Here is a 23,558-nt window from a genome sequence, read left to right on the forward strand (position 1 = left end):
ATCATAAATCTTGACTTCATTAAGGCTTTAAAACTCTCACATGATATCACTATGAGCAGCTAGGTCTTGATGGAACTTCCATAGGTGGATGCAGTACTGGCTGTATACTCTATGGAGTGAATGAACATCGGATGGAAAGATATATGAAGTAGGGTTGCTCTGCAGTCTGTGTTTCCCCATATTTTCATTAACTTTCTGGATGCTGGGACTGTGACTGAACTTATGAAATTTTCAGGCAATGCAAAGCCAAATAGGAACACAGGCAGACAGCAGGACAGAGCTTAAATTTAACAACATCACATCAACAAATTTAGTAACTAATTAGTTTTAAGAACTAATTAGAAATAAGTAAGGACAGGGGCACAATACTCCACCGAGGCTGTAAAGTCAGCTATAGAGGACAGAGGATAACTGTTCACAAAGAAGAATGCTGGAAGAAATTACTCTAGAGGTTGCGGTAGATAAGGGGCGTAACAGTGCAGTGAAAATGCAAATACCACAAGGGAGTAATAGAAACACGACTATTTCCTGCAAGGTCTGGGAAGTAACTTTTCCTCTCAAATTCACACTGGTGAGATCTCAGAGAGCTGTGTGTCATTTGGGCCTTAATGCTTCAGGAACTGTATGAAGTAGATGAGCAGAGTTTACAACAAAACCAAAATCAGTTGTTTGCAAGCAAATGAGATCTGTGGGCTGAACTTATTTAACCCAAAGAAAAGAACAGGACAAGTGAGAGATTTAGTCTTCATGTACACAAAAAGCAGTTGCAAAAAGGAATTGAAATGTGTGCCCATCAAAGCATCATGCTCAAGGGAGTCGAGCATCTTATCAAAGTGGGCATCTTATTTAAGATGTAGTATTGGCCCTAATGGTCTTAAAGTGCAGGTTAGAAAAACATGTCAGGAATGACACAGGGCAAGGAGATTATCTGGATCCTCCCTCAGAGTCTCTTCCAGCTCTGTGATTCTCTGACAGCTATATTCCAGTGCACCAAAGTGGGCAGGAACACTTGGTTATGCAGGGCATCCCTTTCTTGTGGCTGTTGCTGGGTAAGGAAAGCAGGGTCACAGTCTGCAAGGCTACTGCGGCTATTTGATCCAGATTTGAGGGTGACTATTGCATCCTAAAATAAGCTTTGGAAGGGCCTCATCTTGCAACACTTTTCTTAATAATAATAAGAATTCCCATATTTTTAATGGTTCAAGAGGTACTTAGATTCTTGTGTAGGATTACTTAGTAGCATTTAAAATGAAGTAATTTTACTTTTTTATGTATTACATTTAATGAAATTACATATTGGTAATTGTATGGAATCCTGATGACAGTTGATTAAAGAAGAAATTGACAGTTGACCTTATTCAGCATCAGTAATATAAAGCTGAGTGCAATGCACTTGATGGTATGAAGCATGAATTGTACTTCCAGGAAATACCAATTTGCATCTTGAATTTTGAAAAATTTATCCTGATAAAGTTCTACCATTTACTTTGCTTAGACATAGACATAGACATAGACGTAGACATAGACATAGACATAGACACAGACATACCATTCTTCATCTAAAACAATATCTGAATAATCTGCAGTAAAATATTAAAATCCATAGCAAATCCTGTATGCTTCTCAGAATATAAGGGCATTAAAATGTTCTGACTTACAAGGCAAATAAAGAAGTGAATTTTAGAATAGACAGTAGTCCATATGCAATAAAGAAAAATTCTGCAACCACACCTCCAAAAGGTTACTCAGTAGTAACATGGAAAATATCTTCTGGAAAAGAAAAATTCCATGTGCTTTTAGAAAAGAACTGAAACAGCGCATGCTAGAGCTGGAAACTAAAGGGTGATAAGCAATGAGGGAAACAGAATGTCATCCTTCCTCCTCTGAATTAACTGACCATCTTCACCGGCCCATTGTAGGTCAGCGCTGTTGTTGAAAGGCCTGGAGAAGGAGGAGAATATTTCAAGTACATAAGGTTTTCAAAAGCAAACTGTAGCTGAGTGAAAAAAGAACAGTTTTTTTTTCAGGGCATTTGCAGGGCTGCATGAATGTAATGGCAACTACTCAGATATCACATCTATACTCAGCTGATGCAAAAAGTTTATTTAGCAAAGCCATTAAAGCCTGATTAAAATTTGGTGAGATGATAGGATAAATGCGGTAAGTCCACTGAGGTTTGAATTGCTGCCAGTATTGATTAACACCCTTAACACCCCAGTGGGAATCCTATCAAAAGTATATTTAAAACTTAAGCCATGAGAATCAGAATAAAGTCCTGGATAACAATGGCCATATGATATATGGGGTTTTCTCCCTATATTCCAAGCAAATGAAAGGAGATAATGGGAAGTTGTGAAGGATTGTTTTGACTCACAGATGTACATGGGGATTTACAAATGCTGAAAAGATGAGGCCAGATTTATATCTGGTATAATTTCATCAACTTAGTGAATTTTCCACAGGTTAAATATGGCTCATGGTCTCTGTCCTGATCAGTTTAAATCAGACAAATATTGTGATATATTTGAAGATAACTTTTTTTTTTTTAGAGTGTCAGGGAATACTGATGCAGAAGTGATTACAGAGAGACTTGAGAGAGACTGTTTTGCTGACAGGAAAAATGTAATTTTTACAGCTGCAAGGCTGGCAATGAGATGATATAAAACCAAGCATGAGAAGGGACAGAGGAGAACGGATGAAGAAGAGAATACAGAGGAGTGTACAGAGGGAGAAAGGACAGAATAAAATTGCAATTGATACGTTAGCAAGTCTGTCATTTCTTTAAAGGTGGAGATAAGAAGCTTGAACTTTTTATGTCAAGGCAGAAGTCCAAAGAAATTTGAAAGGAGTGAAAGAACGGCAAAAGCATGAGATTGTTTTTAACTCAGACATTTCTGCTGTGGTAAGGCAAATACTGAGAGTTTGAAAGAGCAGAAAAAGGTTACATTTTATGAAAAATCAGTCAAGCGTGGTCTAGATTTGAAAGAGCATAAATTTAAAAAGGAAAGAATGAATGCTTGTGATCCAAGGAGAGATGTTGCAGATGACTCTGAGGTTTCTTGAAAGAATGGAGCTGTTAGTGATGATAAAGAGGTAAAATTCAGAAGGGGCTGGGTTTTTTGTGAGGACAGGGTGGTTTTGCAAAAGTAAGTCATAGGTACTTTGTTCCAAACCCTAATTCTACAGTTAGCTAAAAAAAAGTTGTCCACACAGAGTAAGTGTGAAGAGTATTAACTGTTTGGAACCAGCTTAATAAACTTTGAGTTAATTGTACATTTAGAATTATTAAATAAAAAGCTAACCTCAAATCCCTTGTGACTTCGTTACATAAAATATTGGATAGAGTTCATATCCTTCCTTTACTGGAAGAGGCTTAAAGTATTTAAGAATATTCTTCTTTGTCTCTCTCTGCTTAATAGCTAGATGGAAAGTTTTTACGTAAAATATCTGTCACTGACATGTTTCAAACTCTTAGAGGTTCCCCTTATTCTTGTGGTATTGGCCTGTGATAGGGAATGTCATAGGCTCATAACGAGAGGTGGCCTTTTATAAAATGTCTGGTTAACACACTCATGTCTTGACCCTCAGCTGAATGTGGTCTGCAGAAATAACTTACAGGTGGCTTTGATGGAGACAAAAAGGGAAGAGGGTTGCTTAGAGGTGTGATGTGATTCCTTCAAGAGATGTCTCCACTTTTGCATGGGGAATTTAAAGGCAAGAAGAACCCAAAGCACTGATGCAAGAGGAACAGTGGGAACATTCAAGGGGAGAAGTTGCTATGAATCAGGCAAAAATAACCAGTTTCAAAGAAGTGCCATTAAACGTGCTTTGTTTTGAGAAGTCTGTGAGCTGGCTGTTTCATTTGGCCACTGATGGAAGCATGATTCCTTAAATACAGGTGTTGCTGGGAAGTATGGTGAAGCTGTGAGTTATTCTAGTTGACAAGGCATGTTAGTATTTGAATTTTTCCATTCTGATATGTTGGCTTTAAATAGCAACTTGGAAACCTAGCCATGGAAGAATCATGCATAGCTTCCTTTTACCATTTTCTTCTTGTTTTTTGTCTTGTGTTATAAACTGACGTAACAGTACTGGTCAGTAATTGGTGGATGTTGCCTGTAATGCAGGTTTTCATATATTGCTTTGCACTTGGCTTTTTCTTCCAACTGATTTTATGAAAAGAATTGAAAGAGCTTCAAGACACACTGCAAGTTTTAGAAATTGCAGAAATCATGTTGTCTCTGCCTGTCTGGTGCGTTGGTCTGTTTTTCTGTTTGTAGACTTTAATTGAATAATAGTGACTTCAAGAACTAGTTCCCCCAATTTCTTTGCAGAAGAGCAACTATCAATTTTAAAGCCTGTTATATGTGCTAAACAACTTATTCAAGAATGTGTCAGTTCTTGATTTAAATAGAAGTATAATGTATACTAGTGGCAGCTCTTGGTCTAGTATTGCTTCATCTCAGAAGATAGATTAAAAACGTGAGAAGAAAATAGCATCAGACTTCTCCATGGAGGTTTGTGACTCGTTTTTTGTGGGTTTTTTGGTAACGTTAATTACATCTGAGTACCATTTCCCTATTTCTTTAAATGTTACTGTCCTGACTATCTAGATGATAGAATCACAGAATAGTTTGGGTCAGAAGGGATGTTAATGGTCGTTGAGTTCCAACCCCCTGCCATGGACAGGTACATCTTCCACTAAATCAGTTTGCTAAAAACTTCATCCAACCTGGCTTGAACACCTCCAGGGATGGGGCATCCACAACTTCTCTGGGGAACCAGTTCTAGTGCCTCACTGACCTCACAGTAAAACATTTCTTCCTAATATCTAATCTAAATCTTCCCTCTTTCAGCTTAAAGCCGTTACCTTACCGTTATCTTATCACTGCACTCTCTGATAAAGAGCCCCTTCCCATCCTTCCCATCCTCCCTTTAGGTACTGGAAGGCTGCTATAAGGTCTCCCCTAAGCTTCCTCTTCTCTAGTATAAACAAGCCCAACTCTCTAAACCTGTCCTCCAGGCTGGAGGTGCTCCTGCTCACTGATCATCATCTTCCTGGCCCTCCTCTGGACTCCGTCTAACAGTTCCATGTCCTTCCTGTGCTGAGGACTCTAGAACTGAATGCAGTATCCAGGTGAGGTCTCACAAGAACAGAGTAGAGGGGCAGAATCACCTCCTTCAGCCTGCTGGTGACACTACTTTTCATGCTGCCCAGGAAACAGTTTGCTTTCTAGGCTACAAGCGCACATTGCAGGCTCACGTTGAGCTTCTCATCCACCAACACCCCGAAGTCCTTCTCTTTAGGGCTGCTCTCAATCCATTCTCTGCCCAGTCTGTAAATGTGCTTGGGATTGCCCTGACCGAGTTGCAGGTCCTTGCACTTGGCCTCGTTGAACTTCATGCAGTTTGCACAGGCCCACCCCTCATGCCTGTCAACGTCCCTCTGGGTGGCGTCCCTTCCCCACAGTGTGTTGACCATGACACACAGCTCTGTATCATTGGCAGACTTGCTGAGCGTGCCCTCAATCCTACCATCCATGTCTCCAAGAAATATGTTAAGCAATACCAGTTACATTACCACCCCTCTGAGGAGTGCCACTTGTCACCTGTCTCCACTTGGACATCAAGCCATTGACCACAACACTTTGAGTGTGATCATTCAGCCAATTCCAAGTCATCCATCTGTTATATCTGTGATAGATTTAGGCCACAAATCATTGAATCGTGGTGCAAATGCTGAAACGCTTGGCTGAACAGAGATGAAATTAAGCATATATGTACAGTTCAACCTGTTGCTGTGCTGAATCTAATGAATTAACTTACTGTAAAGTTCTCCCCTACAAAAATGATCTTGCTTAGATGTATGAGCTAAGCAATAGAAATGCCCTGAATGCCAATCAAAACATTGTTACTTGTCTGTAGCCCAGTGCTGAAGGCGTTGAAAGAGAAAATGGAAAGTTAACTTGCTTGCAGGGAAGAATTGTTTGTTTTTGTTTGGCTGTTCCTGCTAACATAAAAGCCTGGCTTCCTGAATAATACATGAGAAGCTAAATGTCTGCTAGCTGAGGTCACAAAAATACTGCTTGAAGCAGCCTGCTGTAAATGGTAGATAGGGCAGACATAAACCAGGCAAAGAGCCTGTATCAGATTTCTGTACAGGTACTCACTTGGTCCCCACTGCCGTGTATTTCAGGAGACTTTTGGTGTAGGAGGTGCAGAAGTGGTAACTTTAATGTTGCAGATGGGAAACTGAGGTCCACCAAGACTGGCCAGATGGACAAACTGGGTTAACAACACAACTCTTTTTGGCATGTTCAACTCCAATAGATTTCAGCAGGAGTTTAGCAGCTTAATGCTTTCATGAGTCTGAGCTTAATGGGTTTAGTCAGTCTTTGGAAAAGCTACATGACCATGGAATTTCGGCTCAAATCTCCTTTTTAAACTAGTGTTGAGACATTTATGGTGGAAGGTGCAGAACAGACATGAGGTAACGTCCCAAACTTTTTCTAGGTTTGTCTTTTTTTAAAAAAAAACAAACCCTTCAACAAAAAGCAAAAAGTGAGGTAACAGCAGTATCTCATACAGACAATCAAGGCCGAGGCAATAAAAAGAGGATTTTTTGTTTCCTGAGGCTATTGAGTAAGAGATGAAAAGAGAAATTTTCTGTGTGTTGTCATTCTTGTATTAAAAAATAGTGTTTGGGGAAAGTGTTCTTAGTAACTGAGGATAAAAGACATTAAATGCTGTCAAAAGAAAGATTGTGGAGTGTCTGAAAATGTGGCAGAACAGGGGGATAAACTGCACCATGAGTGATGAGATAGCTTGCACTGTTGACCAAGTTAAATACTTGAAAAAACAAGCTTGAGGCAGGTAGGTTGGCTTGATGGGTTACAAATATATTTTAAATGTAAGCTGGGAAGTTAAATAGTTAATATCACTGGTACAAAATTAATGAAAAGCACCTGTATTCTATGACCTTGCATCTTTACTTGCAGAAGCATGATGGCCACTTCACAGTCATCCAGCTGGTTGGCATGCTGCGGGGGATTGCATCTGGCATGAAGTACCTCTCAGACATGGGCTACGTACACCGCGATCTGGCAGCCCGTAATATCTTGGTCAACAGTAACCTCATGTGTAAAGTCTCTGATTTTGGTTTGTCACGAGTGTTAGAGGACGATCCTGAAGCTGCTTACACAACAAGCGTAAGTTTGTCTTATCTAATTTGAACAGCTGATTGCCTTGGGCCTCTTTTATTCCACTTTCAGATTTGTCTATGCCATAGGAATAGTAATTTGAATTAGCTTTTTTCCAGTTGCAGTTCATGTGGTTTAACTACATTGCCAATGTGTTTAAAGGAAGGTGTTTTGATTTTTGGTTGTGTAAAGGATGTATAATAAACTTTGGCAAAACTTTTCTTAAGCAAATGTGTGGGTATAGGTGGGACACCATTTCCATTTTTCTTTGAGTTTTGTGTTTGGTAGGGTTTCTTTTATGTTCTTTTTTTTTTATCCTCCACATTTTTTCCCTTCTGCTAATTTGTGTTCATTTACAAAGATATGGTTTTTAAAAGGGGGCATGGAGGAGGAAAGAAACCTGCCAACCCACTGATGGAAGCCTGGTGTCAAGCCTTGAATTCATAAATCCAGATTTTCGGTTTATTTTACTTCAGCTTACCTCCTAACAGGATATGTAGGACCTTTCTCTCAAGGTTTAAGCCTCGTTTCATTAATACTTAAATTCCTCATGTGGTACAAGTAAATTGTTATAGTGGAAAACGGGGTTTCAGTGCAATTTGCTTGATTGAGGGGTGTGTCCACCAAAGTGAAAGATTCTTTAGTATGGAGAAGTTTGTTCAAATTTGAAAAAAAGTAACTTGCACCCACAGTATGAGGAAAGGAAGGAAAGGAGTGTGTTATGGAAGTTCAGATACAGCATTTTTTCACCATACTGAAATGTTCAATTACATTCTTGTTATGATTATTAACATAACATTCAGAATTGAGCTAATTATAAACTGATTTCGGGTAACTTTCATATCTCTCACTGAAACTAAAATTATTTCAGAGCCAGAGTGCATTCTCATTAGTACCCTTACAAAATGCACAGAATTTGTATGTTCTCAGAGTAGGGCACAGCGACAGAATTTTAATCGAGATACTAAATTAGCACTAAATAATTTATTCTGACCTATTTCTACCTTTTTTTCTATTTCACTTTAAGAAGTGATGTATGGCCAAAAATGAGGAACTTATCGTTGTCTAATTGTATTGTAATAAGTACTCTGGTATAGCTGTTGAATTCAATATAGCTACTGTAATGGGATTACAGATCTTATATTTTTTATCTTATTTTTTTTTTTGCTTAAGCCTAAAATAGGGATGTTCTGATAAATTCGTTGTAAATTCTACTTCTTAGAACAAGGTCTACACAGAACTGCAAGCTGACTAGAGCCAAATAAGTCACTTTGTTATGTTTTCTATCAGTATTAACATGCAAGCGTGGGGAGGAAGTTTTTTTTTCTTTTTTAGGGGAGATTTCCCTCATTTAGTTCTCAAAACCTCTTTTGCTTCACACTGCTTCTTAGTATGAGGCTTGAAAGGAAAAATAAACATTACTGCAGCTTAACAAGTTATCATATATTGACTCAGTCTTGCTAATTGTCCGAGTGAGCGTGCTCAGCTGGCAGCAAATTCCCCCAGTGACAGGCAAGTTAAGTTCCATTGCTCAACACTGATCATGAGCTAATCAGCTCAGCTGGTGGAAGGGACTGGAAATTTCCAAGCAGTGTCTCCCAGTTAGATTCAGGAAAAAAATATCAAATATTAATGTGAGGCTGTCAGTTATTATTTATCCTGTAAGTTTTTTTCCAATACTGAACAATTATTTTTTTCAGAATAGCTTATGCATAGGCTTTTATCATAAGTAGAGCTGCTTTTGATCAGGAAATGCTATGTTGTTCAAAACGAAAAAGTAATATTTCATGGCAATATACAGATTGAAGGACTTCCTTGGAAGATTGGACAGGCTTTAATGAAATTCTCAGTATTTTCCTGTCGGTTTACCTAGCTGGTTAACATGAGAGCCTGTGAGGCAGCTGTTGCATGTGGAACACCTCAGACTTATTGCTCCAGTCCTCCAAGGCTGTAACCACATGCTGTACCAGAAGCAGGTAGCTATAGCATGTCCTTCAGGATACTGCCAATGCAGAGGGAATATTAAAGAGGTTGATGGCAGGACCGGTGGCAGGACCCTGTGTCAGCCAGGTGCAGATTCATAAATCTGCATCGACCATGAGCTCCACAAAGAAAATCAAAATACTTTGAATCTTAGGCGGGAAAATGCTAAGTTTCATCATAATATTGAACTAGATACTTTGTAAACAAGAAGAATTCAAAACAGCAGATGTGGGCATAACAGAAATTAAAAGTACTTTAAAGCATTCATTCCTTCAACCCCAGCCCTTTCTGTTCTTGCAAACAGGTCTTCACATCCAGACTTTCAGTCACTGTGGCTGAGTCTGTCCAATTCAATTCTGTCACCACTGGTCCTTGAAAAATGTCTTTCCCTCATCCCTGAGCATAGACTGACTACTCCAGTCACTATTCCATGTTGCAGTCATTCTGTTCAATCTGGTGAAAGCCAAGTTTTTTCTGAGATGCTCTTGCATGCCATATTTTCCATCCTCTGTGTCTTACTCCACTTGAGCAGATTCAGTAGAGGTTCCCATAGGGAATCCAATAGTCCTGTTACTTTTTTAAAGGAACACAGCACAATTATGACCAAAAGAGGGGAGGGGAGAAAGAAACGTTTGTCACAGTGGCTGTGGAGGACTCTGTGAAGACAGGAAAGAATAGAACCCCATGCTGGATCTCGTGTCTTCTCACAGCTTTCACCAACCATTGTTATGTCACTGACCTTTCTCCTCATGATGAACATCTTCCCAACAGCAGGCCACATGTCTTGCTAGAGGGTATTATAGCATCTATTTAGTTCCATGCTGTGCTTTTGCCATGTGAAGGTTAAAGCCTTCGTGCTTTCACAGAAGTTCTGGTGCTTTTAGAATTTATATTTCCCTTCCACAGATTTTTTTCTTTATAACAGCCCAGTACCTGTAGCGACAAAAAATGCAGAGAGTGGGTCTGCATGTTGAACAGTATTAGTTTTAGGCTCAAATCTCCTAGCACACCACTGTCTGTAAGTGCTCAGAGGAAACTGTGATTATTTTTTATTCCTCTTTTTGCCTTAGTCCTGGTGTCAGAAACTGAATTGTACAATTGGATATTTTCTGTGGAAAGAAGAGCTACAAGAGAACCTAAGCCAATTGGTGAGGGGGCTGGAGAACAAGTCTTATGAGGAGTGGCTGAGGGAGCTGAGGTTGTTTAGCCTGGAGAAGAGGAGGCTGAGGGGAGACCTCATTGCTCTCTACAACAATTTCTCAACAACTCTTTCTTTTCAACTCTTTCTTGTTTCAACAACAAGCTCTCAACAACTATTTCTATTTCTGTTCACTTAGAAAGGATGAGGTGCTGAGGGTTATGGTTTAGTGTTTGATAGGAATGGTTGGACTCGATGATCCGGTGGGTCTCTTCCAACCTGGTTATTCTGTGATTCTGTGATTCTGTGAACAATGGGGAGGGAGCTGGCCTCTTCGCCCACGTGACAGGGGACAGGATAAGAGGAAATGGCCTCAAGCTCTGCCATGGGAGGTTCAGGCTGGACAGCAGGAAAAAATTTTTCACGGAAAGGGTCATTGGGCACTGGAACAGGCTGCCCAGGGAGGTGGTTGATTCACCATCCCTGGAGGTGCTTAAAAGACAGGTGGATGAGGTGCTGTGGGGCATGGTTTAGTGTTTGATAGGAATGGTTGGACTCGATGATCCTGTGGGTCTTTTCCAACCTAGTGATTCTGTGATTCTGTGAATTAGAAGTCAAAAGTTAGAATTTTATACCCGTACATCTGTGATGCTGTGGTCAATACCATGTGAATTGTGAATTGATGGAAAAGAAAAATCAAATTTTATAAAGCTGTTATGCTCTGTGGCAATATAGGTTGCATCCTCACACAAATAAGCCAATTGCCCTCTTAGCCCCCTGTCTAAGCAAGTACAGCCTTGAGTCAGATTATCAGCACCTTTTGCTTTGTCTTGCTTTTGTCATCCAATATACATATCTTCCTCCTTACTTGCTGGTTTAGAACAGATTTTATATCCTTTCTGTTGGCACAGCCTCTCGTGTGCAGGGCAAAAATCAGGAATTGATGTCTAGGAAAAGCAATAACACTGATAGGAAAAATCTGGAAAGGAAACCACCTAGAAAATGGCTGTGTTCTGGGCTCACACTGAAACACTACTTAGGAGGCAATATTCATGATGTTTCCCAAGAATTTTGGATTGACATTACTGGACGGAGAGCTGTTGAATGCTTTAAACAGTGCATGAAAAGACTGAAATCTCAGAAAACAGCTTTCTGACTTCTGTGAAGACCTTGCATTTTCTTTTTGTCCTTCAGCCTATTGTGACAAAGAATGTAAATATGCTTTTGATAAGAGTCTTGGTAGGAAATAAGAAATTGGCCTCTGTTTGCTGTCAGGAACCACAAAACTTACAGCAAGATATAATTTTAGAATAGGAAGAAAGAATTAAATGGCACGAATATCAGACTGCTAATCTTTTGAGTTTCAGATTGATCAGGAAATTATAAGGTAAATTTGGGGACAACTGAATAGCATGGGTTTTTTTCCATTGAGACAAAATTTTCATTTGTAGTAGTGGTTTCCAAGGCAACAGCAGCCCATAAAAAGACATATATCTGGTATATAAACAAACATTCCTGTCAGTACAGAGGACATCTAGACTCTTGCATTTCTGCTCTGTGTTATAGGATATAAATTCATTTAGTTTAAATCATAGTCGATATTCACCTGTATTTCAGAAAGAACCATGAGCCTCCAGGAAAACTTCTTACGTGTAGCAAAATGTGTACATAGACACATTTATATTTATAAATGTATACACATAAAAATCAGAACAAGATCAGTAGCACTTCTGCAAAAGAAACTAAACTGGTATTCCTGTTAAAGGTGGCACCTTTATATTCTGCATTAAATCTGATTGTTAGTGAGACAAAAAGCTGCTACTAACATAAATGCATTCTAGATTTCTCTCTCTTACCAGAATTCCAGAATAGTAGTTTTTTGCATTGCATCTAATGCATCATTTGATGAACTTTACGAGTCTGACTATTCTGAAGCCAATTGGATGAAATACCCCATCCATGGAGATTTTGAGTTTATTACATTCATTAGAAGAGCAAAGCAGATTGTTGCCAGTAATCTATATAATTAGATTGGTAAGTAGCAAAACTTTGGGAGAATCAGGGTGAGAACTTAATACTGTTTATTTTGTTATATAATTTCCATATACCAATACATTTTCTATTTTCTTTCACTTGAACATAAGTAACGGGTAACAGGATGAGAAGGTTTAATATTCTCAAAAGTGAAATAAGACACAAATGATTTTCTAGTTAGCGTGGGATGTCAGACAGTTTCTGAACAACCTGAGTTCTATGACAAGCTTATTGCCTAGACATTTAAGAACCCGCTTAATCGGAAACAATGGAGTAAACTGATTATTGGCACCCATTCAGAAAAAGAAAGAGGGAAAAGAGGTTGTGTACTGTAAAGGTCTGTATTAACCTGTTTTCTTGAAAACTATTTGGTGACATAAGGTGGCCACCATCATTGTCAGCTAGTTAATTCTGTGCATAATGTCACACCACCACATTCTGACATTACCAGACAAAGAGAAACAAGCTGATAAGCAGGATGCATTGTGACCATGTTTGGTTCTCAGCCTGAAACTAGACATATGTTGTGAAATCCCACCAAGCCTTTCTCTTATCTGGAGGAGGTTTTTTTAAATTTGTCCTCACTAGAGACTGGCTGAAAAATGAGGGGCCTGATGTGATTTGTAACAAGCTAATGCCCTGTGAGAATAATTGTTCTCCTCGAGTTTTGCAACTTCACCTTGCTGGACTGAATCCTGATATAGGTGCCTTGCCTGAATGTTGAAAAAAATAGTTATTTTCTATGAGAAGTTAAGCAGCAAGTTAATAAGAGCTGTGCCAACATGCTTAGCCTGCACCAGTGTATAGGAGAAGTAGTAACTAATTTTAAAGTGTGTGATGGGATTTCTATCAAGTGGTGGTGAGATGAATTGCCTTCACATGAGCTGCCCGCTTCAGCTGGACCCATTCCTCACTCTCAGAGGATGCATGGGGTTGCAGGCCCTGCATATGCCTCCTTCAAAGCTCTGTCTTCTGTTGTGTTGGCCTGAACAAAGAGAAAATGTGCTCAGGTTATGCTCAAGGACAACGAGTAAAGGAGTAGCCTACACAAGGAGTGCCTTGAAAAAAGGACTTGTTGCATTTTGGCCTCTAATCGTGCAAAGTGTGATGACTTTCAATGAGTAGTTAAATGTTTACAAAGAACACGAAGTAAATCAATTAATGTAAGTCACGTTGTTTGCTATTGACTGGGCTTATTTGTATTAGCCCCTGAAGATAAGGATATGTGTCTTTATCTAAGTATTTTAATACAACCACTCTCTTAGATATTCTGTTCAGCTTTTATCTAGCTGCAATGCCAAGTTCATTTAAGATGCTTTCTGGTTTATTTAATCCTCCTGAAAGTTAGTAACAATAGAAATGTTAGCAGAATATAACACAGACCACAACAAAGGAAAACCCTTGGGAGGAAGGTCCAAGGACAAGAATGAGATGGAAATATAAAACTGCATTTTCTCTCCATGTTTTGTCTAATTGCTATTTCTGTGAGTATTCTCTTCCTAACTGTAACAGTTCATTTGAGCTCTGAGAATCTGGGCGGGGGGGAAGCATGAAAATTTGAATTTAGATTTACAGAAGATCAAAAGCACTTTAATTCAGAGAGATTTCTAAATTAAATTGTTTAATTTAATTGTAAATATTAATAAAATAGCTCTCTCATCCCTGCTTTTCTTCTCCCACTACACCACCCCAAGTAGAAACTACAAATATGCATTTGGTAGAGAAACACAGTTGGAAATTTTGCATTTCAGTTTTTCATGCTCAAAGTCATTATCTTGATGAACACAACATGAGTATACCCTAACAACTTGGCCGTACAAAGGGTAATATTTTGCATTTCACTCCTAATCTGACTTTCAAAGCATCATCCCATCCTTCACCATAACCTAATTTAATTTCCAATGAAAATAAGAAATTGCACTGTAATCAATCTAAAAATTGTAGCTTTTTTGAGATATGTTAGCCCTGCCTTTCTATTAGGTTGAATTTCAACTTCTTATCTCTCCAGTTCTTTCCAATTTTGTATAAACAAATCGGAGTATTAAACTCCAAATGTATGTGCCTTGCTGTTGTCAGATTGATTCTCTGGTTGTCTGTGTTTATGAGAAATGGAGATGTGCATTTACAAATGACTTGCAGAATAGGATTGAGAATGAACTTCATACAGGCCTAAAGCATCAGTGCTGTGGAAGGAGCTTCTAGGAGATAACTGATGAATCTGCTTGTGACATTTAATACTGATTGTGACTACATTGATTATCTTTTTGTACAATATTGTCTGGGAACAGTAAAACATATTTTGGTGCAGCAGTTGTCTCAATGCATGGATTCATGAAATTTAACCTGTGGAGATGCAAACTTTGTTAGAAACTTCTCATTTGGGGATTTTTGTATAACACATGGAACTTCAGAATCTTTCACGGATCTTTTTAAAGTATCCCACAGATTCTTAGGGGTCAAAATACCCCAGGCTGAAAATCACTCTGCTACTGGAGTATTTTCTGTTGATTCACTGCATGTGTATTTTTACAGAACTCAAGGTAATGGCTGTAGCAAGGATAGAAATGGGGACTAGCATTATGAGAGGTATCCCAACACTCAGAAAAGATCTGTTTAGCTCTGACTGTGAATACCATTTAAAATAGCCACTATTCCGGAGGATTAGCAGAAAAACATACTCGTGTACTGCAGAGATTACAAGACAATGCAGGATATTCACAACTTATATCTAGGCTAAAAGCCTGGCTTAAATGATCATTGGAAACACTATGTTGAATAATAAGTAGTCTGGGTCAGAAATGAACACTCCTGTTTCATAACATAAAAAATTAAAGGTACATCCTTTGAATGATGGGAAATTAGAAACTATTTTAAAGATGGAAAATAGTTTTGTCCCACAGTGTGTAATTAAATAATGGAGCTGATTGCAACAGAAAACCATATGGATCAAGATTTCAACAAGGTTTATTTCAAAAAGAAAAAGAGGGAAATATTGAATATTCTTAGGAAGAAACAATATCCAGTTACTACAGTCAATTATAATTTTAAAGAGATATGAAGCCTCATATTTCAGCCCAGGGAAGGAAGCAGGGCAGGAGGAAAACAAATATGAAAAAGAAAAGTGGCAGTGTGGATTATTGTCAAGCTTTCACACCTTCCTCTCAAACATCTGATATGAGTACTGCTGCAGGTTATAGATTTAGAGGACCGTGGGTTTGATTCATTATGGCAATTCTTGCTTCAAACAGTGAGTAACTCTACCCAATAAAATAAACTGTCTGTGAATGTGCAAGATGTCCGAAAATGTCCATGAATCAGGACTGCACCTAACAATCATGCCCTAACTCATACAGAAGGGGCTGTGCAGGATTCACACAGTGAAATTCTGTGCTATATGCTGCTTGGATGAAAAATAAATCATCCTATACTCAAGATTTTTCAGTAAGACATCGCTTTTAAGTGGTTTAATTCTACCAAATGTGTTTTTTCAGTGAAAGCTATAACAAAATTTCACTGCAGGAATCACAATCCAAATGGGAACAGTTATGTAGTTGAGTACAACAGAAAAACTCTAAGAATAATTTTGAGAAATGATACAGTAGTAAAAAAAAGGCAGGCCAGGGCACAGATGTAAATCAGTGGAAGTTTAAAACGTTTTATGTGGCACTCCTGAAACTTAATATAGAATATCAAATGTGGCTAAAATCACTGCTGTAGGGAAAACATCACAGAGATCAAAAAGGGTAAGAGAATATAAGAAAGCAGAAGCTATCATTTAGTATTTTAGCAGTGCAACTAGTGACAAAAATTACCCAAGATAACTTTCATAGATAAAATGACTGGTGCAAAAACTTCTTTGTTCAAAAAAAAAGTCAGAAGAAAATTGCACTGGAGTGGACCTTGATGATCAGCTTAAATAGCAGCTAACACAACAGAAGATAGTGGAACAGAACTGCAAAGAAAACTAGCTGACAAAAGTGCATCTGCAATTTCAGTATAGTCTGACTATGATCAAAAGGAAGCAATAACAGAGCAAATGAGAAATACTAGGCCAAGAGCTTTTCTAAGCCAACACATGAAAGATTAAAGTAGATAGGTTCTTCAGCTATGTCTTGAATGTTAGGATGCTGATCTGGAAACAGATTTTCATTGAAAATTCATGTTTTGTCACGTGACATCAGCGTGCAGTGATATGACTTGCCTTTTCAAATAAATTTTATCTCTAGTTTACTTTCAAAAGTGAAAAGTATTTTTTATTGTTACATTTTTCTGAAGTGCTGAATTTCCAATTTTGCTTTGTATTGTCACATGCAGTTAGGAGAATACTACCTGGCTTTATTTTTTTTAATTCAGATATGAAGAAACACTAAATAAAATAGACATCATCAAAGACTAGGTGAGAGTTTACAGGACCATTGGTTTTTTTATTTCATTCTTTGTTGTGAGGTTCAAGATAGAATTTAGAAAACAATTGATGTAACTTTCTATATGTCCTGTATCGTGGTTTAAAATCTACTTTCCGATTTCTAGTTTAATCCCATAAAATACAATTGCTTCTTCTTTGGGATGTTAGTACTGATACAAGTAAACAGCTATGCAAGGGTAGAGCGGGGGGAAGCCAGTGCACTTGAAAATAATTTCTGAAATAATAGTTAGATGAAAGCTATGAATCTCAAAGCTACAGATGATCTTGTCAGAAAGATTACAAATTGACCAAGATACCAAAGTTATTGACCTCTCAGCTGAACCCGAGAACCTTTGAAAATTCTGTTTGTGCACACTGCTCTCCTCCCTTCTAGTGACATTATTGAACTTGGTTTCCAGAAAAATTAAGCAGTTTACTAATACGTATGTATGTACTGGAAACTTTATACTATAAGCAGTCATAACATTTTATTGTCAATTCTCCATACTGCTGATAGATTATTGTTTAAAACTAACAATTCTGAGAATATTAATCTAATTTAAAATACAGTTGGGGTTTTTTTAGCTGTCTATGGATTTTATTGCATGCATTTATAGTCGTTTAATCTTAATTTTTAATCAGAATTGTAGTTTTCAAATCATAATTGAAGAAGCTATTGTAAACATGCAGAAGGTACTTAAACATTTTTAGCAATACCTTCATTCAATGGGAAAGATATTGTCCATACTTAAGATTAAAAATGTAGGAGGATTGACATAAAAGCAGTGTTATTACATTGTTGCTAATAATGTGAATGACTATAATCCTGAACACCTGTTTAGTTAGACTATTGATAATGGACCACAGTTCACTTGGTATTTTAATATTCAAAGTATTGACTAAGGTTTAGTAGCATATCATAAAATGTCTTTACTGTGTTACATAAATTGGAGCATACCTGCAGTATTCATGGTTCCTGATACACTGTTTAATGAGTTTAAAGCCAGTCTGTTAAGGTCAGAGCTGTTGCTTTCAGTAGCATTTCAGCCGACGCTAATTACTATAGGTTACAGTGTTCCAATATATAGAACATAGCCTAGTCATATGCTGAGGGGGGCAGTTCTCACTCAAAATTATTGGTACCTTTTAAAGACAGGTTAAGAAACTAAATTTGTTTACTGAGTTGTATTGAAGTCAGAATAGGTAAGTCATTCACTGGGAAGAGAAAACCGTTCAGCTAGAGTGATCCAAACAGCACAGGTTAAATTTTGTTGTTTAGCTGTTGGTAGGTGGAAAGAAATTTGATTTGGATGATTTTTTTTTCATTTGTTGCACTACTTTCTCTGGGAATTTATGACCCATATTAAATACTGCTGTAAAAAGCAACTTCTTTGCATTTGCCATGTAAAATTTCTGGGTTCAAAATCTGAGGCAGGTTGAAAATTTGAAGCAGTTAGCTTCACTAGGCTTTTGTAAAGCTTCATAATCAAATCTTGACATATTCCACAGTAGGATGTAATTCCTCTATGTTATGTCCTTGAGTATAGTTGAATGAATTCCTTGCTTTAGTCCTATATAAGCATAATTTAGAACAAAAACCCTCCTGTTAAACTTGGTTATTTAAAAGCAGTCAGTTTTCAGGCACAGCCAGATGCGTATTTTAAAGCTTGCAGTGAAGAAACCTTGAAAGGAGAAGTCTTATACTGTATCTTTAGGTGCTATAAGAGATCATTTATGGTTCCATCTCAGTTTTCCCCTGTTTGCACGGTGTTTTGCACTGAGCACTGCGTCAGCTGCAGAGTAAACAGTTATGACTCTGGGAGATACCAAAAGTTCTCAACAACACTGCTAGACCATGATGCAGTCTTCTTTATTTTTTTAGAATTGGGAATTCCTGTGTGCTAATGACCTAAATCATGGAGGTGCCTGTTTTTCTGGAGTTCGCTTTGTCTGGTTCTTAAGGAATTATCCTACGCTGTATTTGCACTTGACTGGGTAATCCTATGTTTCCTAATGACTTTTATGACAATAAATTAGAAAGAGACACTTAAATTTTAAAGACATTATTTATGTCCTTATTTAATGTAGAAAATGGAAATTATGTTAATGTAGCAAGGCCCTGACCCTAACAGTTTTTTAACCTGGAATTCTGACATCCAGTGTTCAAGAGACAGATCTGGGGGAAACCAAGATTCCTTTTCTTCCTTTACTTATAGAGGACTTCAAGAGTGTTTTGGTTGGTTGGTTTGGGTTTCTTTTTGGATGAGGATCAGTGTTAATATATGATGTCACCAAAAGGAGGCAATCAAGACATTGTAGGCTGGGGGGGAACAGAGGGCTTACAGGAATACAGAGGAGGAAAGAAAGCCAGACGCTTCTGCATGTTTGTTTTGATTTTGTTAAAATCTAAAGTTTGTTTAAGTTACTCATTCACAAACAGACCAAGTAGGGGCTTTTGTGGGAAACACATCAGTATCATGGAGATGCTGAAGTCTAGTCTATATAACTTTGTGAAAAATGGATCAGGAGAATCAGTTTGGATGCAAAACAATGAGGAAAATCTCAGATGCAGTAGTTTTCTGAGTTGTGGCCTTCCAGAGTATGATCTCCTTTTCTATAGCTGTGTTCATAAAGAGAATCAGTTGTGAGTTCTTTTTCCTATGGCACCTCACTGCCTCATCTGAAAATGTAAGAGAGTCAAAGCAAGTGATACTATTCTTTCATATCTAGTGGTAAAACCTGGACCTGACCAAACTTTGACTGTGGGTTTTAGCATTTACTCTGAAAGATTACAAGGTCCTAGACTGACACTACCCTTTAAAAATCTTGAGTTTAATTTCACAGTCAAAGATGGTATTAAACTATTATCTGGCTGAATAGCACAGCTATTCACTTCTGTGGTACTATTGCACAGTTCAGAAGGTTTAGGATACATTAATGATGGAAAAGCTCTCAGATAAAAAAGCCGTATCTTTTCACATTGTTTAGCTACTGCTCTTTATATAAAGAATCTTGCCAAGGACAGACCCAGATAAATGTGAAAGGGTGGCTTCAAAAGATTTGGGCTTTTGTGCTGTGTTGTAGTACTCATGTTCCACCACTTCCCTCTCACCCTTCAAGAACATCCTCTCCTCTGACTGCCACTGGTGTCACGGTTTTGATATTTGCTTCAGCTAAAAGAAGGAAGACGAAAACAAGCACGTCCCATGTGCTTATGAATTTTTCTGCTCACTTTGATACTAATTCTAATATTTTTCCTGTGCATGATATCAAAGTTTTTATAAATAGGATTCTGTAATTATAGAAGGAAGTTTCTGAAGCAAGATATATAGATATGATAAACTTAATCAACTTCCGTATCTCTGTGATAGAAGTGCTAACTTAGGAACAAGATTGACCTAGTTATTCCCCTAAATTAATCCCTAGTGAAATCAATTAGAGGAATTTCCACTGGCCATGTAGGAATTGTGGTTTGCCCTAAATCAGAAGGATAACTATAGAAAGAAATTATTTATTGTTGCCTTTATGATTACAGGAATGAAAGCCAGGTCATTTTCACATATGCCCTTGGGAATCTCACTTGTGCACTTTTCTGTATTTATCAGATTTCCAAAACTTTGAGTTGGTAAACTTATTCCTTTTAGTCTTGGTCCTTGGCAGACCAAGACTTTCAAGACAGCAACTCTTTACCAGGCTGCAAGCTCTTCCCTTCATTATATACACAAGGGTTGCAGGAGATGATTCATAGTTTACTGTTACTATATTTTCCTTTAAACAGAATGCTGCAGGAATATTGTGGTACAGTGATTATCTGTCTTAAAAACGTGTTAGACCTAAATTTGTATGACTGATAAATCTAGGTCAAACATCATAGTCTTTGCTCAGTACTTATTCAAGCAAAACTTCCATTGGCTTCAACGGGAGTTTTGCCTGACTAAGCAGTGTGGTATTTTGCCCTTAGTATCTAAAATATATTATCTGTTCCTTGTGCTTTGGAAGTGTTCTAGAAGTAAATTGCTTATCTTGTCCTTGACTGCCCCACTGTGGCTGTATCATCTTCAGCTTAAAATGTGGCAGAACCTTCTTTCTCCTGGCACTAAGCGATCTTCATTGTTAGAATATTTAACAACAGAACAACTTTCTACATATTTACTATATTTATAGTAATTCCATTATAGTAATTCCCAAATCTATGTGTATTACATGTTTCTATTACTGCATGATAAGGAAATGTCTTATTTCATATTTATATTCTTTTTTTCCCTTCTTTCTACTCTAGAGCTTCAGATTTTTTGTCTTCAGTTATGGAGGGCTTGAGGGGAGGGGGCAAGAACCTTTTTTCTTAATAAATCTCATGGCTTTTTGGTTTCACCTCTAAAATGTTACACAGTTTCATATCACTGCCAATTCCATGTGGGGTTTTTGGTTCACAATTCAAATGTTAGAAATCCATTAAGCAATGGCTAGGGCCCATCTTGTGAAGTAATACATGAGGTAAATAGAGTATTAATAACCTCAGAAATTTCAGTGCTGTCTTAAAATAAACTTCTTTGCAAGGAAGCCACCAGATGAACATGCTTAATTGACCTCACCAAGAAATGCTCAGTATTTGGAAATAAAGAAGGGTGTATAAAGACTTGAAACCACATGGAAGAACTAGTTTTCTTCTTAGTAATGTGGCTGTGCTCACTGCCTTGATTTTTTTCCCTTGTTTTTTCTAAAATGAGCTTAAGTGCATTTTGAGATGAGGCATATCATCTTCCATAATACCACATCACTAACTGTCCTTTCATTCTACTCTAATTTTTAACTGCCTCTATCTTCACTCTCAGTGCATTAGCTATTATTGCTCCCCCTATTTTCTGTTTTCACTCTATTTTTTTCCTATTGGACCCTCTGACTGGAACTATCACAGTTTTTCCATCAGGCACTCTGCTTTTCATTTAAATTCTGTCTTGAAGATCCACATCTGAGATTTTAATGCAAACCCTTTTGAATAAAAATGCAGTCACCCTACTCTTTATTCTAAAAAAAGCTCTAGGGTGACTCTCATAATAAATGTGTTGCACATCTCCATAGAAGCTTTCTTATCCTTATTCAAGCTCCCAGATCTTCAGTACTTCCACTTAGATAAATACTTCTAGTCACGGATAAGCTGTTATTCAACATGAACAATTAGCTTGAGCACATAAGTTCTTTCTCCCACTGTAGCTCTCAATGCCAATGCAGAATTATGTTGGGTAAAGTCAGTTGTACCCTGAGAAAAACATATTAGACGCATTTCTCCAAAATGACGAAGCAGCAACAACATTGTCACAATTATGATATATTTACTTCTCTACTCAGACCCACTTTAAATTCATCATAACATATACAGTGAATTCTTAAAAAAAAAAATTTATGCCCAAATATTGCAACTTAGCCACCGCACCTAACCATTGCTCTTTAGCAATGTCATGGTCGTGCTTTATTTATTTTATTTTAAAACATAGAGAGGCTTTTCAGCACAGATAAACTCTTAGGCAGATATAGAATCATACTTAAGGTCATTTTCTCTTGTCCCATCACTTGTTACTTGGGAAAAGAGAGTGACACCAACCTCACTACAGCCTCCTTTCAGGTGGTTGAAAAGAGTGATAAAGTCTCCCCACAGTCTCCTTTTCTCCAGACTAAACAACCGCAGTTCCCTCAGCTGCCCCTCATAAGACTTGTTCTCTAGATGCTTCACCAGCTTCATTCCTCTTTGTAGGACACGCTCCAGCACCTCAATGTCTTTCTTGCAGTGGGAGGCCCAAAACTGAACACAGGATTCAAGGTGTGGCCTCACCAGCACTGAGTACAGAAAGATGATCACTTCCCTTGTCCTGCTGGCCATGCCATTTCTGATACAAGCCAAGATGCCATTGGCCTTCTTGGCCACCTGGGCACACTGCTGGCTCATGTTCAGCCAGCTGTCAACCAACACCCCCAGGTCCTTTTCCACCTGGCAAATTTCCAGCCCCTCTTCCACAGGCATGTAGTGTTGCATGGAATTGTAGTGGCCCAAGTGCAGGGCCCAACACTTAGCTTTGCTGAAACCCATTGATTGGCCTCAGCCCATCAATCCAGTCTGTCCAGATCCCTCTGTATAGTCTTCCTTCCCTAAAGCAGTTCAACACTCCCACACAACCTGGTGTTATCTGAAAACTTACCGAGGATGCACTCAACCCCCTCATCCAGATGATTGGTAAGGATATTGGAATTCTACATACTCATTTTCTCCTGGAAAAGCATCGGCATCCAGCAGTCTGGTGCAGATTTGGTTGTGTTTCAATGAATAAACATTGCGCAATCATTGTAACGGCACTTTTTGTATTATGCTTAATATACTTACATAAAGCACATTTCTCTGAATTGATAGTTTAAATTTTCAGCAAATTATTAATGACATCAATAGGTTCATAAAACTGTCTAACTTGAAAGGATTCTCTTCAGCCTTTTATCTAACAAGCTAGAATAATCAATTCAAGTTGCCAAATAATGTATTCAAGTACAACTTTAAGTAAATGTTTTTGATGTAAATTTTGATTTGGTCTTTTTCGCCTTGGTGCAATTTTTGGTACAATTTTCTCAGGCATAGCTTTCTGGCTAATCTTTTCTTTGTAAGTTTAGTAGTTCATTACAAGAACTGAAGTAATTCAAATGTGTTTGAAAACTAAATACCTCCTGTGCTGGGGCTATGGTTGACTTAGGATACTTACTTTTCAAATGTGCAGATGTTGATTATGAATGAAAACATATTCCTGGAAGCTGAGAGCAC

At 37.9% G+C, this 23,558-nt stretch overlaps 1 protein-coding gene across 5 annotated transcripts in view; it reads left to right on the forward strand.

The window, feature by feature from the left end:
- The window catches only part of EPHA6 (EPH receptor A6), a 482,143-nt gene that overhangs the window by 422,692 nt on the left and 35,893 nt on the right, over positions 1 to 23,558 (forward strand). For all 5 annotated transcript variants that reach the window (XM_069869229.1, XM_069869245.1, XM_069869237.1 and 2 more), the window contains one exon: positions 6,999 to 7,208. In XM_069869229.1, coding sequence (XP_069725330.1) covers positions 6,999 to 7,208 — 210 coding nt within the window. The remainder of the gene's footprint in view (positions 1 to 6,998; positions 7,209 to 23,558) is intronic.

Source organism: Phaenicophaeus curvirostris, chromosome 1, assembly GCF_032191515.1.
Source record: "Phaenicophaeus curvirostris isolate KB17595 chromosome 1, BPBGC_Pcur_1.0, whole genome shotgun sequence".
In the NCBI taxonomy this organism is placed as follows: Eukaryota; Metazoa; Chordata; class Aves; order Cuculiformes; family Cuculidae; genus Phaenicophaeus; species Phaenicophaeus curvirostris.